Here is a 15,950-nt window from a genome sequence, read left to right as displayed (position 1 = left end):
CTGTTAGTCCGGCAGGGGGTGAGGTGGTGGGAATGGTTTGGAGCTTTGCTGTGCCTCTGGCAGCCCCGTGTTGGACAAAGAGGTCCCGTTGGCAGGCATGGCTTGGTGCCCATCTGAGTCAGCTGCACACCCCATCATCCCCTGTCTTGTCTCCCTGCAGCAGCTGCTAGACTCTGACCTGTGCTAATCTGATCTTCTCTTACCTCTGTTGTGCTGTGAAGTGAGGAGGATCAAGGTGCTTGTGAAACGCCAGAAGAGAAGATTATTTCTTTAGAAAATGCCAATGGGGAGGAGGCCGTGGCCCAGGAGCTGGAGGAGGGATCGCTGGAAAGCCTCATCAATCTGGAGGAGCTTGCTGCCCCGCAGCAAGAGTAAGGGCTTTGTTTAAGTCCCTGGTGTTATACGCATAACAGCTTTTGTCCTTGTGTTCCCCTTTGTGGTGTTGGAAGCTAGTGTGTGAAGTCAGCACACTAGGAGACGTGATTTGGTGGGCACAGCAGAGCTCGAACCCCTCTGTGTGCAAATCCAAGCAGCTGTTTTGCTGGCGAGAGTGCCAAGTGAGCAGTCTGTACTGGGGAGGATGAGAGCCGCAGCTCAGCCCTTGGGGTGTGTGGCACAGGACTCCGTGGGATGGAGAAAGAGCAGTTTGCTTTGTACTTGGGAAAGCTGCCACCTTACCAGTGTCCCTACGAGGCTGTACGCATTCACGCTCCGTTGGTAAACACTTTCCCACAGGCTCCTGAGTTCACTTGCTGAGTGGTGTTGAGATTGAGGGGGAACAATAAAAACCCAACAAATCTCCTCATTTTTACAGTCGATGGGAGCACTGGTTGCTCTGAGAGAGTCCTGTCAGAGCACAGGATGGCAGCACATGTAGAGACCAGCACAGTATCTCACTGCAGTCCCAGAGCACGATGAGACCTTGCTGCTCCAGCTTGCACTAGCAAAGAGTAAAATTTATTTTTCCAAGGCTAATGTTTATTTTCCCCTTCAGCCTTGTTCTCTCAGACCTGATAATTTTGCTGTTCTCTGTCTGAAAAAAAAAAATGAATTAGAAACAGATCGGTTTTGAATTTTTTTGAGCGCTTAGGGCTTTCTGTTGCCTAGAGCTGGCAAACTCCCAGCCCAGTTTAGATTGCAATTGCAGAAAAACACCTGGTCCATTGGAAGCACACTGCTGATCCCTGGCTGAAAGCAGGTACTCATTGCATCTGCTTTTGTGCCTGGCAGCCCTGGCCAGGGTGTGGTAGCTGCTGGATCCTTTGGGAAGTGAGATGGTGTTGCCCTTGCAAGGTGAGCTCTAGTGGGCCAAAATGTGAGTTGTTCAGGACCTGAGTGCTGCTAGGGCTGGCTTGAATGGCTTCGCAGTCAGTTTTGCTCTGGGAGTCAGCAAGAGGGCCCACCAGCAGTGCGTGGAGCGTCCCCAAGCTGTTACCTGAGAGACTGTGCTGCTCCAAACCTTGAGCATGTGCTGCGTGTTCCCCACCAACGTTGTAAAGAGTGCTTTCCTGTAGCAAGCTTGTTTTCTGCCTCTGTGCCCTCCACCCAGCTACACAGCTGTTCCTCACCTCCCAGCAAGGGCTCCAGAGCAGCCTGTGAGCGGCTGAGGTCTAGTGGGGATTCTGCATGTCCTTTCCCTTTGCCGACAGTGAAGCTTCTAGAGTAGGTGGCTCTGAGATTTTTGGTTTGGAGTTGATACTGTTTGGGGAGGTGTTACTCTTCCTTTCACATTACTCTGTTTTCTGTCACCCTTTTGCCAAAGGACTTTTTCTTTTTGGTAGGCAACCTGAGGATATCGAACACGAGGAGTCCTTGAACAAGCCTAGTGACGAACTCCTGGAGGCAGTAGCCAAGGAGCTAGAGCTGGAGCTCGAGCAAGAGCAAATGCATTTATTGCAAGCCAAGGAGAGCATTCAGCAACTCCAGAAGGACACAAGGCAGGAAGAGGAGGAGGAAGCTGAGAAGCTTCATCAGCAAAAAGAAAAAACCCTCAGGTACTTTCCTTTTTCACTCCATCTGCCCTGTTTCTCCAGTGAGCCTTTACTAGCTGCGATTTCATTGCTGGTGGCTGTGAACTTGTGCTGTTGTAGGTCACCACCTTGGAAATGGTGCTGCTTTGCAGAGTTTTGTGGGCAAAGGAGGCAAGAACAGGGCTTTTTGGGAGGAGGAGTGTGGGACTCTGCCTGGCACAGACAGTCCCGTGCCTGAGGATCTGCACATCCTGAAAGGAATAGTGGTCTGCTGTCAGTGCTGTGTGTAGAGAGCACAGTCTGCCTCAGGAAAGCGCTCTCCAATACAGAGAGGAAAGCATCTTCCCATCTCCTGCAAGACAAGCTCCGATTTGGTACACATGCAGCTTTTGGAGCTCTGAACCTGTCTCTTATGGTTAACCTGGGAAAAGCTTCCAGTTCAGTGCTTGGAGCTTTACTGCCTGGCAGACGTTCAAATCCTGGGCTAAATGGTAGTAACAGGACTGGGAATTGGAGCATTAGAGGAGATGAGGTTACCCGAGAGGAACCATCTGGAACTCTGGTACTGTACATTTTACAGAGGGACTTCCAAACAAGGCTTTAAGGAATAGGAGATGAATGGCTGTGTATAACCCAGCCAGTGCCTGAGGATCTAATAGCAATCCAGGGAGTGGAACAGCACTGAGACCAGTGCCCTTGTCCTTGTGCTTCACTCAAGGCTTATTTTTTATTTCAGGTGGCTTTGATACTTCTGTTCTTAGCACAGTGGGCCAGCCGGAAACAGTATCTTGAGGTGAAATGTCATGGGAATGCTGTCTTGGGTGCGAAGGAAGACACAGAAATCATAGCTGAAGGGAAAAATACCTGTGCAATAATAAAGCAGTAGTAAAAAGGGTGTCCTATGACAATAGAAAGCTTACACATGTACTAAGGCCTCCAGGTACCTAGACTGCGACCCTGCTTTCATTTTATAGGAGTTGATTTTATTTAGCAGAGGAAAAATTATCCAAGTGCTAGCATATTAAAAACACGCTACAGCAGCTTGATCGTGAGGGGCTGCTTGTCCTGTGCTAGCAGCCAGGTTCTGAAGGTGTGGAGAAGAATGAATGGTCTGGAGCCCTGAGAATGTGTCGCTCGGGCAGGCATAGCTAGTGGGAGCAGCAGTTGATCTGTAGGCCTTGCACAGGCGATTTGAAGATATTAAAGCCTCCTGAACTTTTCTCTTTCCACACTCCCTGCCTCCCCTCCCCCCCTTCGGCTGCTTGTGTTTCAGGACTCTAGAAGAAGATTTGGCAAAGGCTTCTAAGGAGGAAGAGTTGCGTGTCAGAAGGGAAGAAACTGAGAGACTCTCAGAGCTGCGGGCCAAAATTGCCTTGGAGACTGAAGCAGAGAAGGAGAAGATAAGGTGAAAAGTTTTGCTGCTGTCCCTGGGGACATAAACTCTGCTAGTTTAGGAGGGAAGCATCTTGTGTGCCTCCAGCAGCCACTTGAGGTGGAGGTACTAGCCCTCCTGAGCCTCCCATAGCTGGTACCCTGCCTTGGTAGCAAGTAGGAGGCCCTGTGGCACTGTACAGGCAGTGCAGCTGTGTGTCGGTAGAAGGCAGAACTGGTGGGCCTTAATGGTAACAGCTCTGCTCTCTTGGAGCTGATGAATAGACACTTAGTGTGTAAGTGTCCTGAGCAGAGCTGTTGCTGTCGTGTTGGACCAGGCACAGCTCTGGGGCAGGGCAATGAAAGAAATGGCATCTAGGTGGAAAGCCACACTCAGCAGTGTAGCTTGGTTTGAGTGGATGTGTCTGTCTCATGGCTCTTAAGGCCTGTAAAAACGATTGAAGGAGGCAGAGAAGGCAGTCACTGGAAAAGTAACCTTTTGTTATTTCTATTTTATTTAGTTGACAGAGAGATTTCCACCTGACTGCTTTGCTGTTGATTTCCAAGGCCTTAACTGATACACTTGTGAATCTGTGTGCTATGGTTCTCTGTTCTCATCTCAAGATCTGGCTTGCGTGTCCTGTCCTACAGCAGTGTCTTCTCTCAGCTCTGGTTACTAGGTGGAGTCCAGGGCTGAAGTACCAGATCCTGACTTTCTTCTGTCTGTGTTCTTGTTGCAAACCTACCAGGGCAGAGCAAGAGGTTGCCCTGCAGAAACTGAGAGCAGAGTGGGAAGCCCAGCAGGTAGTGGAGAAGGAGAGCTTGGAGAGGAAACAGCGGCTTGTTCTGGAGAAAATGAAGCTAGAAATGGAGCAAGATCAGCAGAGGGAGAAGACTGAGCTGGAACAAGAGAAGGAACAATTCCTGAGTGAGCTGAAGGAGAGATTAGAGAAGGAAAAGAAACAGGTGAGACCTTTGTTGCCAGCTAGGATCAGACCCATGCTGTTGGTGTTCATTGTGTTGCAATGCCACAGTGGTGAGGTTAAACAGCACTTGCATGTGCTTTAATGATGACTCCTTGAAAACATCAAGGAAGGATGCTAGGCATGTTGTTAGAAGCATGATTGAGGTGCGGAGCAGTGCTGCCCACATTTTTATTACAATGGTGATTAAATAACAATGATTGAAATGGCTGCACTGGATCTGAAGAGAAGGCAAAGATCACCGTGTCTCTGCCAAGCTAAGCCAAGCCACTTTATCAGATCGGAATATCTCTCTGGCTGCTGCTTTAGTCCTCCAGAGAGCCTGGGGACTTCTTGAATGGAGGCAGTTTGTAGTCCTTCCAGCAGAGCATGATCAAGATGCATTGAGATCTCCTGGGAAGGGAAGGACAGAGAGTAAAGGTGTGTTGTATGTCACCTGGTTTGAAAAGGGATTTGGCCATTGTGCTTTCTTGATGCTTCTGGACAGATGTTAATTGCAAATGCATCTTGTAGAGCATGTCCCCACACATAGAGGTTTTCCAGCAGAGTGCCTTTGCTTGTCTTCCTGTAGGCAGTGGAAGAACTAGAGAAGCAGTTTGCAGCTGAACTCCAGCAGCTGAAATCTGCAGCAGAAGAGGAGCATCAAAAGGTAAAAGATGGTGTCTTTTGAATGTGAACTGTTGGTTTTTTTTTTCCCCACTGTCACAAAATGTGGCCAGGGAGGGTGGCATTAATTTTTTTCCACTTCCTAAATGTGGCTCTGGTCTGGCTCAGCATTTGGACATGCTCCAGGTAGGGGGGTGGTGAGACTGCACACACTGCTCTTTGCCATGCTGTTTGCTCTCTGTAGGAGGGCACTAAATGGATCTTGTCAGAAGAATGACAAGTCTCTGTGGGTGGTTTTCATGGCAGGTCACTTCCAGCCTGCAAGCCCAGATAGCAGAGGCACAGAGGAGCGAGGAGGCTCAGCTGCGTGAAGACTTGCAGAGGGCAGAGCAGAAAGTGCAGCAAAGGGCGTATCGAGTAACAGAATATGAACGCGAGGCAAGTATTTATGCTGAATTGCTGAAGGTTCTTCAGCTTCTCTCGTTGGATGTGTGGTGAGGTCTGAAAGGCCCCGTCCCCTGTCCATGGGTGACAGCGGTGCTTCAGGGGAACAGACACCCCTCACCACGGTGCTTGCCTTGTACTGCCCAGGCCACAGCCTGGTTCCGCTTGCAATGTACTCTGAACTTCAGTCCTGCTTGTGCGAGAGGTTGCTGTCCTGGTGGGCTGCTGTAGTGCAGTGCTGTAGTTCAGAGAAATATCTTTCTGTGTTGTCCCTGCAGCTCAGCGAGCTCATGAGAGAGAAACGTGAGGAAGTGGAAAAAGACCATGAGAGGAAGATGGAGAGGATGAAAGAGGAGCACCAGGAGGTCCTATCGCGGATTCGGACTCAGTATGAGGAGAAGGTACTGCTGTGCGCAGCGAGCAGTGAATTTGAGAGCTGACTGTAGGGGCTCGCTCAGCTGGGCTGTACCTGGGCTGGCACTGCTGCTTGCCAGACCTGCCTGTCTCAGCCACCCCTAGACCTGGAGATTGCCTTCCTTCCAGGAGAACTGGGCATTGTTGCTGTGACGTAAAGTGAATTCAGGGTGGGGTTATAAGGATGAGCTGTCAAATACTCTCTGTGCAGGCAACTTCCCTGTGCACTTGTGGACTTCTGTATGAGAGAAGATTGTTCCCAGTTTTGCAGGTGCCCATTCTGGAAAGCCTTCTGCCTCCCATTTCTGACTGTACAGTCAGCAGTGTGTGACAAAGCCTTAGTTTCATGGGTTGTCTCTTCTTTCTTGAGCCATTCCCTTAACAATGTTGTCCCTGTAATCAAGAGCTTTTAATGTGCTGACTTTGATGTTTGCTCAGGAGCTGTTGTATGATGGGCTGGCTTTCCAGAGAGTGTGTCCTGTGTGTTCATGTCATCTTGCTGGAAAACCCTGTGCTTCATTCAGATGCTTTTCTTGTTTGTGTTTTGTAACAAGCAGGAGAGAAAGCAAAGAGCAGAGCTTTTTGAAGGCCTGCAAAGTGAGATGGTGCGCCTCCGACACCTTAATGAAGTGGAGGTGAAAGCTCTGCAGGTGGAGCTGGATGAGGGGCTTGCCACACTGCAGCAGAGGCACAGGGAGAAGGTGAGGAGAACGCTTGGCCTAGCATGTCTTTTTGACTGGACTGCTTGGGGATGGCCTGGGTGTACTGTGGCACTTCAGTGTGCCTGCCACCCTCTACAGCCCAGGGTGACACAAGTGGTAGGTCACACTTTCTCAGGTTTTTTTGGTTTTGTTTTTGGTTTTTTTTTTTGTTGTTGTTTTTGGTTCCTCCTGGTGGCAGAGATCTGCCTGGTGAGTGAGGAACTTGCTCTCTTGAACTCAACATCTCTGTGCAGGAAAGAAAACTCCAGGATTCAGAAAACAACCTTGAAATGCGCATGAAGAACATCAAAGCCAGATCAGTGCAGCTCCTTAACCAGGTGAGTCAGGCCTGTTGGGCTCGCAGAGGGTTCCTAGCCTGTGCCGCTCCTCTGGCTGCCTCCTTGTGGAGAACTCTTCAGAAGTGCTCAGCCAGGGCTTTTGCTGCTGTTCAAGTTAGATGTAAAACTTCCATCACAAGTCAGGGCAGAGCTGAGCATTCCTAGTGGTGCAGCCTCATGGCTGAAGCTTGCAGTGAAACTCGGTGCTGTGGATTCGCTCAGTGCTTTGGGAAACAGTAAGTGGCTGTAAGAGGGACAAAGGGATCAAAAAGCCTTTCAAGGTGGCACGTCCTGCTCGGCCTCACTTTGGATTTTGGTCAGTTCCTTCCTGGTTTACCTCCTCTCCTCCCTGCTGCTGTGAAAAGGGAGTGAGTATTTCTGGATCTTGGGCAGCAGAGTGGGACAGGGAAGCACTCCAAATGCTCCTGTGGAGCCGGTGAAAATCACTGTCTGATGCTCTTGCCTGCCAGATCTCTTCAGTCCTTGTCTGTGCTAAGGGCTGTAGATAACCTTGCTTCTGTGAGCCCTTCCTTTCCAAGCAGCACTGGAGTAAGGAATTCAAAAAAAGTGGAGAAATGATGGAGGCAAGCAGAGGGTTCACAAAAGCAAGATCCTGCAGGAGTGGCCATGTGCCTTGAGTACTCTCGCAGCTGAGCAGGAAGGGGTATTCCCACAGCAATGCAAATATTCTCGGCTTCTCACTTGAAGTCAAATAGAGGGAGGGGACCTTGAGTGTATGTGAGGGGGGGAAACAAAGCCAAACTGCCAGCAATCCTGAGGTGTTTTGAAATAGTCTTGAGACTTGGGCCTGACCTCTGGATTACAGGTGCTGCTCAGCATCAGCAATCTCCTTGCTCTGATACTCCCCTGCTTTCTCATCTGTACATAGGAGGAGTCTCTGAGAAAGAAAAGGCAGCAGCTGCTGGATGAAGAGAGGCAGACTGAGCTAGAAAGAGAGGTATGTATGTCCTAGCTCTGGAGAGGTGCTGTGTTGTTTTTCTTCTGGGAATGAGGGCAGTGTGCTAGAACTATGACTTTTCTAATGTGAACTGTTGCTTCTAAAGTGTCAGTCTGAAAAATCCCTCCCTGACTCAGGCTGTCGTGCCATCCTTCTGGGAGTTTGATTAGCTCTGAGCTGTTTCCCAAAAAGAAGACAGTCCTGTTCTGCCAGGATTGGCATGTGGTGTGTGTGTTTGTAGCTCAGGGACCTCCTGTGAGCTGTACAGGTAGCAAGCTCTTGCATGTTGTGTGCCTTTTATTTTGGTGTTGGGGAGATGACTGTGAGGGATTTTTTTTTTTTGTTTCTTCTAGGAAGCTGCTTTAGCTTCTCAGCGTCGCCTAGAGGAGAACAGGAAGGAGCATGCCAGCCTCCTTGAGTCCATCCAGCAACTGCGTAGGTCTCTCCAAGAGCTCCAGGACCAGAAAGCTGAGCTGGAGGGCCAGGTGGATTTGTTGCAGACCCGAAGCCAGAGGTTACAGAAACGCATCAGGTCTGTGCATGAGAAATTCCCTCTCATACAAAAATAATCTTGCCTATGCCCCTAACAGAAGCCTTTCTCCCCTAGCCTGGACCTCTCCCTCACCTCTGAGCTTCTTGTATGTTGGGCCATATCCCTTAGGCGCCCTCATGGGGGTTTTACTGTGTGTTGAGGGCATGGAGGTCCTGGGATCTGCTTCCAGATCTGTTAACTACTCGCTGTGTAAACTTGTCCCTTCACCTCTGCATGTCAGGTTAATTTGTTGCTCTTCTCCACATCTGTCTTGTCAGGTTAATAAGATGCTTTGAGGGGGGCGCTGAAGTACAATTAAATGAGTTTTCCTAAGATAGCTGAGCTTCTGGGGAAGTGTGTAAGCAATGTTCCCCCCCGCAATGTTTTCCTGGGTCGTGTTTGACATCCCACCGCAGACCCAATACTGGTGGTGTCTTGCACGTCTGTGGCCCTTTCTCTCTTGGAAGCTGGAGGTCAGTTTGAACACCATTGCAGATTGACTACTGGTCTAATCAGGTGCTGCCACGGTTGCCTTTTCTTGTGGCAGTGAGCTGGAGGCAGCTGTCAGGAGCAAACAGGAGGCTTTGAAAGAACTGGAGGCAGGAGGAAGTGTGGAGTCTCCCAGAAGGAAAGCTGAGCTCCATGCTGAAGACCTGAGAGAAACTATTCAAGCTGTGAGTAAAGCAGACTGTCAAGGTGTTTGCCGTGTGAGAGCTGAGGCTGTAACTCCCTTGAAAAATGGGAGCTTTTGTTCCTTCTGTGTGAACTTGTTTGAGATGCAGGGATGTGTTTTGCTTTGCCGGGGACATCAATATGTTTAGCAGTATTTGTTGATTTCTCTCTGTTATTACTGAGGGGGAAAGGAGTGTTGGATACTTGAGTGCCCTTGGAGTCCAAAGCAGGGTATGAGTCTGGGATAGGAGCCTTTGTTACTTTTTAAAGGCACATAAAGAACATCCCTGGCAGTGGTCTTGGGTCTGGGCTATACTGTGGTGATGTCATTCTTAATTTTTGCTCCTACTTGGATTCTGAAGGGATGCTGGGGCTCTGTTGCCCATACATCTTTCTTAGTTGGTTTTTTTTTTTTTAATGTTTCAACTCCTTAGCACTCGTCCAGAGAGCCTGCCTCCCCACCCTCTCAAAGCCATGAGGACGACAGCTTCCAGTTTGATCAGTGAGTATCTGTATGCCGACCTCTTCTGGAAAATGTTTTTGCTTTGGTTTTACAAGTGAATGTTTTTGCTTGGGTTTGTGGACTGCACTGCCAATCCATTTTGGGGGAGTCTGCTGCATGAGGCTTGCAGGGTGGCACAGCCAGCACAAAGCCAAGAGCTTGCCTGTCTCTTTTGTGTAGTGTCAGGAGCTACATCTCTGCAGAAGGGATCTCCATCATGCATGCCAAGGAGTTCCTGGCACGCCAGACCCACTCCATGAAGAAGAGGCATGTGGCACTGAGAGCTGCAAAGCAGCAGTGGCGCCAGGATATGCAGAAAGCACAGGAGGTGGTGCAGGATCCAGACACCTCCCAGCTCCTGGAGGGCGTGCGCAAGAACCTGGAAGAGGTAAGCCACTGAGCCTGGATTCTTGCTCGCCACATGTCAGGCATTGCGGCTGCACAAAAGAATCCACAGTCCTGGGACAGATTCCTGGCTTTGCAGGGGCAGTGACAGGCAGCTGTGGGTGTCCAGTCCTCGTGGACATTGGATCTTGTGTGTTGTTTTAGGACAGATATGCTGTGTTGGTCCCTGCTTGTGTCTTCCTCATCATAACACAAGGGTTAGTCCTTCCCCTCTCAGGCGAGCTGTAGATTACTTCAGGAAAGCCAAGAGAGCCATTCAGGAACACGGTGCAAATGCCATGTAAGAGGAATGGACTTAATGGGAACTTAACATGCTCATAGTGAAGGAAGGGACAGGTACCCATTCATCAGTAGGTACGCATCTATGGTTGTACCTCTACAGTGCTTTCACCCTTGCTTGGGAAAGGGTTCTTGAGTACTTGCCAGCTGTGCTGATGCCAACCAAAGACAGAGAAGAGCAGGGTTTCCTTTGCTGATGACGGAGAGCACTTATGTTTGCAGAACTAAAGCTGGATGCGGGGTTTGGAAGTGAAACTTCCTTTTCCTTGGGTTGAACTGGCTTTGAGGCTGTGCTGTGCCCTCTGTACACTCCACTTCCCATGCTCTTGAAGACTTGGGAGCAGGTTTACTCCAGCAGCGTGACTTCCTGTGCTGAGCAGAAATGAGATAATGAAAGTCACTGTGACCACTAGAGGAGATTATTTTCTGTCATTCTTGTTTAATTTTCCTCCTTGACTTGGCTGTCGATCCACTGCAGGAAGCAAAGCAGTTGGACAAGATGAAGTTGGCTATGCGGAAAGGACAGGTGCTGCTGAAGAAGAAAGAAGAGAAACTAAGCCAGCTGGAGTCCTCGCTGCTGGAGGAGGTAACTGCCAGCATCACCGCTTGTGCCTGCCCAGCTGCCCTCCCACCCTGCCCACAGCTCTTGGCTGCCTCCTCTAGGCTGGAGTGTCTGCAGGGCTTTTGGTCGCTGGGAGGGCTGTTTAGCTGGCGGCCAAAGACTAGCGTTTGCCAGCAGAGCAGAATTGCAGGAACGCATGATCTAAGAGCAGAACAGTGTGTGTGTGTCTGAGAGTGGTGGGAGAGAGGAGGCTCGTGGCAAAGCTGGAGAGGATGACAAACACTGTTGCCTTTACTTGGCCTGTGCCTGACTGTGCAGTCCAGCCTATGCAGACGAGCTGTGGGCAGTGTTCCAGTGGTTTCTGTGTTTCAGGGACAGAACAGCAGGTTTTATTTGCCTTGTTTTCCTCCCTTTGACCAGCTTTCAGATGAAGATACGCTGAAGAATGCTGCATGCAAGAAGGTGACTTTTGATCTCGACAACTCTGAGGACACCACCAGCACATCCAGTGTAAATCTACATCAGCCTAAATGTAAGGGCCTGACTGGCTTGCTGAGCTGTGCCCAATGTATGATGCCTTAGACCCAGTCCTGGCTCTCCTTCTTGCCTCTCTGACATACCTTCTTCTTCTGGTTTTATTTAGTGAGGGGGGGCTACAGTGCCAGCTTCTGGAAGAAGCTGCTAGAATTGTTTTCCCCTTTGTTCAGCAAACTTGGCTGGGCCTAGGGCAGAGCCGCTGCTTGCCAAGGCCAAGCCAATTGGTAGCAGAATGTTCCCTGATAATGACTGTGTGATAAAGTATTTAAGAAGGGGAAAAACAGGGAGGCGGGGGAAGAGTAATGCTGCTCTTGGCAGAGATTCCCCTGGCCTCAGCTCCTCTCTCTGCTGTTGCAGAGCTGTATTGCTCTTCTGCAGGTGTCTGGGCTTCCTCTTCCTCACATATCTGGCAGGAGAGGCTGCTGCAACTTCCCCCACCTGCTGCTTGTGCTTTTTTCTTTGCCTCCAGTTACTGCTAACTGGAGTTGTGCAGATGGGAAGAAGGGCTCCTGTAAACAGCCAGGAGGGTAGGAGTGTTGTGTCACTTGCAGAAAGGCTGGCAAGGCTGAAGCTTAATGAAAATTTGAAAACTTCCCTATGGCAACAGGCTGACCAGCTGTCCAGTCTGAGATGGTCTCTGTGACCCTAATCAGTAAAATATCTTCACGCACATGTGAAACTCCAGGGTTTTCTCTCTCTGTAAGATGAGAGCTTGTGTCAGCACAGTCCTATTGGTCCAACCCCCAGCCTGGCTGTGGCCTAGAGAGCTTTGCTGGTCATGAGCTTTGAGGTCCAACCAATCCTTTCTGCTTCCTGCTCCATTTGTTTGCGGTGAGACTGTTGGAGTAAATTGCTATTGCCTGTGCCAGGATCCTGTCTGAGAGAGGCATGGTGCAGTACTGAGGTTTTCAGCTTGAGGGGTGCAGCTCTTGAAAGGGCTTGCTGTTTGCAAGGGTATCGCCGTTACGTTAATGGCTACGGAGTACGGGAGAACTTGGAGGGATGGAGCAGGGAGGTGAAACACATGCACTTAGTGCACCTCCAGGCTTGTCCTGCAGGCATGTTCTTGCAGCACTGGAGGATCTTGCCTCCACTTTGTGTCCAAGCAGCCTCCAAGGCACAAATCCTCGTTGTCAGTCTCTCTCCTCTGTTGGCTGCAAAGGCAGGGGTTTGCCTCTGTATCCCCTTTAGCATGCACTGATTAAACTCAGCTCGGAGTGTCACAGGCAGTGGAAGGGTGCCTCCTGCTGGGGAGGCAGTGTCTCCTTTGCCTTCCCAAGGATCCCTTTTTTCCTCTCTGTTCTGCCAGTTGATTTAAGAACCGATTTACGGCCCGCCCCACAACTGGACAAGATCGGGTACTTGAGAGACTCGCTGCAGCGTATCACTGCTGAACTGAACGGGGTCCTTGGCATCTTGGGCTCTCTGAACACTTGCCAGTCTCCGCTCTGCACCTCAACGCCCTGTGACGGCGTCCATCTTTCTACGTATGCTTCCTTGGCGGGACTTCAGGCAGGCAGCTCCCTGATGGCCCCCACCGGGTTGTCGCTGGGGGATTTGTGCGCTGGGAGCACTGGGCTGAGCTCTAGTCGCTCTCTCACAACCGGACAGTCGGTGGACAGCATCCTGGCAGAGAAATGGCACAAATATTTCCCAGGTAAGTCTCCTACCTGTAATCCAGCTGCTTGCTTGCCTACGACTTTTGATTTCAAAGCCCTGCACGTTCTAACCAGCTCACCCTTCTGATGCTGGTAAGGCCAGACTCACCAGTGCTGCTGATAGGAAAGCTGTTAATGAGGTAAAGAATGAGAGAGAGATTTTTCTCACTCCAGGAAGTGCAGCATATGGCTGATGTTGTCATCCTGCTTCTGGAGCAGTTCAGGCTGTAATACACACCCAAGAAGGCAGTTGTTAAACAAGGGAGCAAAACAGGAGCCTGCCTTCCTTCACTGGAAACCTCCTATGAATTGCAGATAGGGTTCACCATCTCAATTTTTTTAACACTACTGTGCCCTCGGCAGGTGGCTCAGCTTGTAGGGGCACTGTATCTGTAGTACAGGAAAGCAAATGCACCCAGATGGAAAGACTGTTGATTCTGGGGGGGCCTGTATTTCATGTCTTTTTTCCAGGTGGGGTCTCATTGCTCAGTGAAAGTTCCAAGCCTGTGGACAACAAGCTGGGATACGTACCTGCACAGTAAGGGCACTTTTTCCTTGTGGTGTGGTTTCATTCAGCTTTTATTGCTCCTTCATTGCTTTTATTTCTCTGGCATGATTTATAGAGCACATTTCGTATACCAAGGAAGCAACAAAATTGGAAGCTAAATATTATTAAGCAGACAAGTTAGCTACTGTTAGTTATTCACTGCCACACGCTCAGCACTGCCTTTTAGCTTCTACAGTGGAGCTGCCATCATAGTTGTGCTGATAACCCGCATTCCCGGACCAGGGTCCAAGGGTGCTTCTGGCACCGGGCCACGCTGGCTCTGCTGTGATGGGTGATACTGCATGGGGGGCTGGAGTGAAGGCTGCCACCCGAGCCTTTCTGATGCTGTACAGATGAAAGGGGCAGCAACCTGATAGTGGGTGGCTGCTGCAGCTTTTCTGTAAGATGTGGTTGGGCAGAGGACTTTGAGCCAAGAGGAGGTTGCTTTTTGTTAACTGTGGCTCTTTCTGTAGCAGCCCATCATTTTCTTTGGAATCTCTGGGATTGCTTCTGCCTAGACCTCTTTCCCACTTGCGCTGTCTTTCTTTTACGCAACAGTGAGCAGATACGGCTGTTCCAGCACTCCCGGTTCCAGAGCCATGAGTCAGTCAAGATGAGCATTCAAGGAATGATTGAGACCAACAAGAAATGGCTAGAAGACTTCAAGAGGAATTCACAAGTGTATCCTTTGCTTGGCTCTGGTCTTTAGTTGTGCTCCAGCTTCCTGCAGCAGGTAGGAGGAGACAGCAGGAGGTGAGTGAGTCAGGAGCACTGAAGCAGGGAAGAGCAATTTGGAAGCCTCAGCCTCTATTTTAGTGTCTGGTTCTGCAAAGGAATACTGTGTTTAGCAGTTAGAGCATGAGCAACCTGTTTGCTCTTTTTTGAGCTGTACTTGACCAAGAGAGCCTCTTCCCTTTCCCCACTTGTGCTGTGATGCTCTTTAATGCTGCTGCTCTGCCATGATAAGCAGCAGTTGGAACTGGTACTGTGAGAAATTTAAAAAAAAAAAACTAAAACAAACCCAAACAAAAAACAAAACAAAAACAAACAAAAAAAGAAATCTAAGAGTGCAGAACAGAAGAGGCAGCAGGGAAGCAGGAGACCTGGTCTTGTAGGCCTGCTTTTGTGCTTTTGCTACGGCCCCAGCCGCACTGGGGAGCAGTGCCCCTGATGTGAGGGTGCCTGGAGACGTGTGGGGCTGCTGTGTGGCTGGGCAGGGAGGGCTGGGTCTCCCTGGCAGAGCTCTGCCTCCAGCTCAGTTCTGAGTCATGTCATGGCAAGCAGTTGGATCAAACAAGTGGGACCTCTCAGCACTATTAGCGGGGACATTTCCAGGTTTGTGTGGTAACAGTGTTGTGCTGGGGCTGTCGGTATCTCCTCTGCAGTGTATGCTGATATTAGCAGCAAATCCCTCAGGCCTCCAATAGCACACGGTGTCCTGAGCACGGTGCTCCTTTGAGTTCCCTAATCCCCCTCTAATCCCATTTGATTTGGATGCGGCAGGCTAAATTCAGCACGTGTGCACAAGGCTGGCCTCTGCCCTGTCTGGTGGCTGTGCTCATGAGTGCTAATCCCTCCTGTAAGCCAGGCTTTTCCTTCACCCAGCTGCCAGACCTCTCTTCTCAGGTGCACAGAAGCCCCTGACCAGCAGCTCCAGCCTACTTCAGCTAGGACTGGATGAAAACAGACAAATTCAAGTGTACCGTTACTGAAAGGTGGGACTGGCCTGGGGCTCGTGCCATCTCCCGAACATTGAGCTTTGGTGATGCTCAGCCATCTCCCCTGTGTCTTTTGTGCTGCGTCCTTGAGATGAAGTCTTTTGACAAGAGAGTGGAGGAAGGAGGAAGTGAACTTCCCAGGTGGATTTTTCTAATCCTGTCATGTGTCCAAATATACTTGATAGACTGTTTAATCCAGTGGTGAAATATCAGGGCTTCAATAAATCAACAGTGTTCTCATTAGTGTTCTAGTGATTGTAAGCCAGAGCTGTGAATCTTGGGGGATTTTGAGTAACTGGTCAACGGGGAGGAATGTGAATCCAGCCGAGACTGCTAGAGGAAATGTGTTGGGGAAGGAGCCCATGCTGATGCCCAGCAAATGCTTAATTGCAGGTGGGCGAAGTCATCTAGCCTCTGGCACATGCGTGAGCAGGGGAGAACAAACAGCAAAAGTGCTGTACAGTCTGGGGACAGAATTGGGAAATGTCAGATTCTGACTCTCAGGGAACGTTCCCATCTTCTGGGATGAGGGCAATAGGAACTAAACGAAGGGTGGCTTTTCAAGACAGGTACTCTGGAAAAGCGCTCCCTGCTGCCTCCTTTCTGCCACGCTGGCTAACAGGAGCTTTTCTCCTGTGTTATAAAGGTGCTGATGGCAAGAGAGCGTGGGGTGGTGCCTGCTGGTGCAGGCGCTGTGAAGGAACTCAGCCTGGTGTGAATATCAAGACAAAGCCCCAGTTGTGTCCCTCTGTG

General features: G+C 50.0%; 1 protein-coding gene across 1 annotated transcript in view; it reads left to right on the top strand.

Moving 5' to 3' along the window:
* Positions 1-15,437, top strand: part of LOC104475587 (centrosomal protein of 164 kDa) — a 32,193-nt gene extending 16,756 nt beyond the window's left edge. Inside the window, exons 9-28 of the mRNA XM_086743361.1 lie at positions 222-371; positions 1,782-1,994; positions 3,244-3,375; positions 4,091-4,307; positions 4,896-4,973; positions 5,237-5,368; positions 5,653-5,775; positions 6,346-6,489; positions 6,744-6,827; positions 7,717-7,785; positions 8,139-8,317; positions 8,865-8,991; positions 9,424-9,491; positions 9,672-9,879; positions 10,654-10,761; positions 11,158-11,269; positions 12,584-12,931; positions 13,404-13,470; positions 14,038-14,160; positions 15,092-15,437. Of these exons, the coding sequence (XP_086599487.1) occupies positions 222-371; positions 1,782-1,994; positions 3,244-3,375; positions 4,091-4,307; positions 4,896-4,973; positions 5,237-5,368; positions 5,653-5,775; positions 6,346-6,489; positions 6,744-6,827; positions 7,717-7,785; positions 8,139-8,317; positions 8,865-8,991; positions 9,424-9,491; positions 9,672-9,879; positions 10,654-10,761; positions 11,158-11,269; positions 12,584-12,931; positions 13,404-13,470; positions 14,038-14,160; positions 15,092-15,191 (2,782 nt within the window). The 3' untranslated portion in view covers positions 15,192-15,437. The remainder of the gene's footprint in view (positions 1-221; positions 372-1,781; positions 1,995-3,243; positions 3,376-4,090; positions 4,308-4,895; positions 4,974-5,236; positions 5,369-5,652; positions 5,776-6,345; positions 6,490-6,743; positions 6,828-7,716; positions 7,786-8,138; positions 8,318-8,864; positions 8,992-9,423; positions 9,492-9,671; positions 9,880-10,653; positions 10,762-11,157; positions 11,270-12,583; positions 12,932-13,403; positions 13,471-14,037; positions 14,161-15,091) is intronic.
* Positions 15,438-15,950: the final 513 nt, after the last annotated feature.

The sequence above is a fragment of the Chlamydotis macqueenii genome, chromosome 3 (assembly GCF_036417535.1).
Source record: "Chlamydotis macqueenii isolate bChlMac1 chromosome 3, bChlMac1.mat, whole genome shotgun sequence".
In the NCBI taxonomy this organism is placed as follows: Eukaryota; Metazoa; Chordata; class Aves; order Otidiformes; family Otididae; genus Chlamydotis; species Chlamydotis macqueenii.
This window is presented reverse-complemented; position numbering and strand designations above follow the sequence as displayed.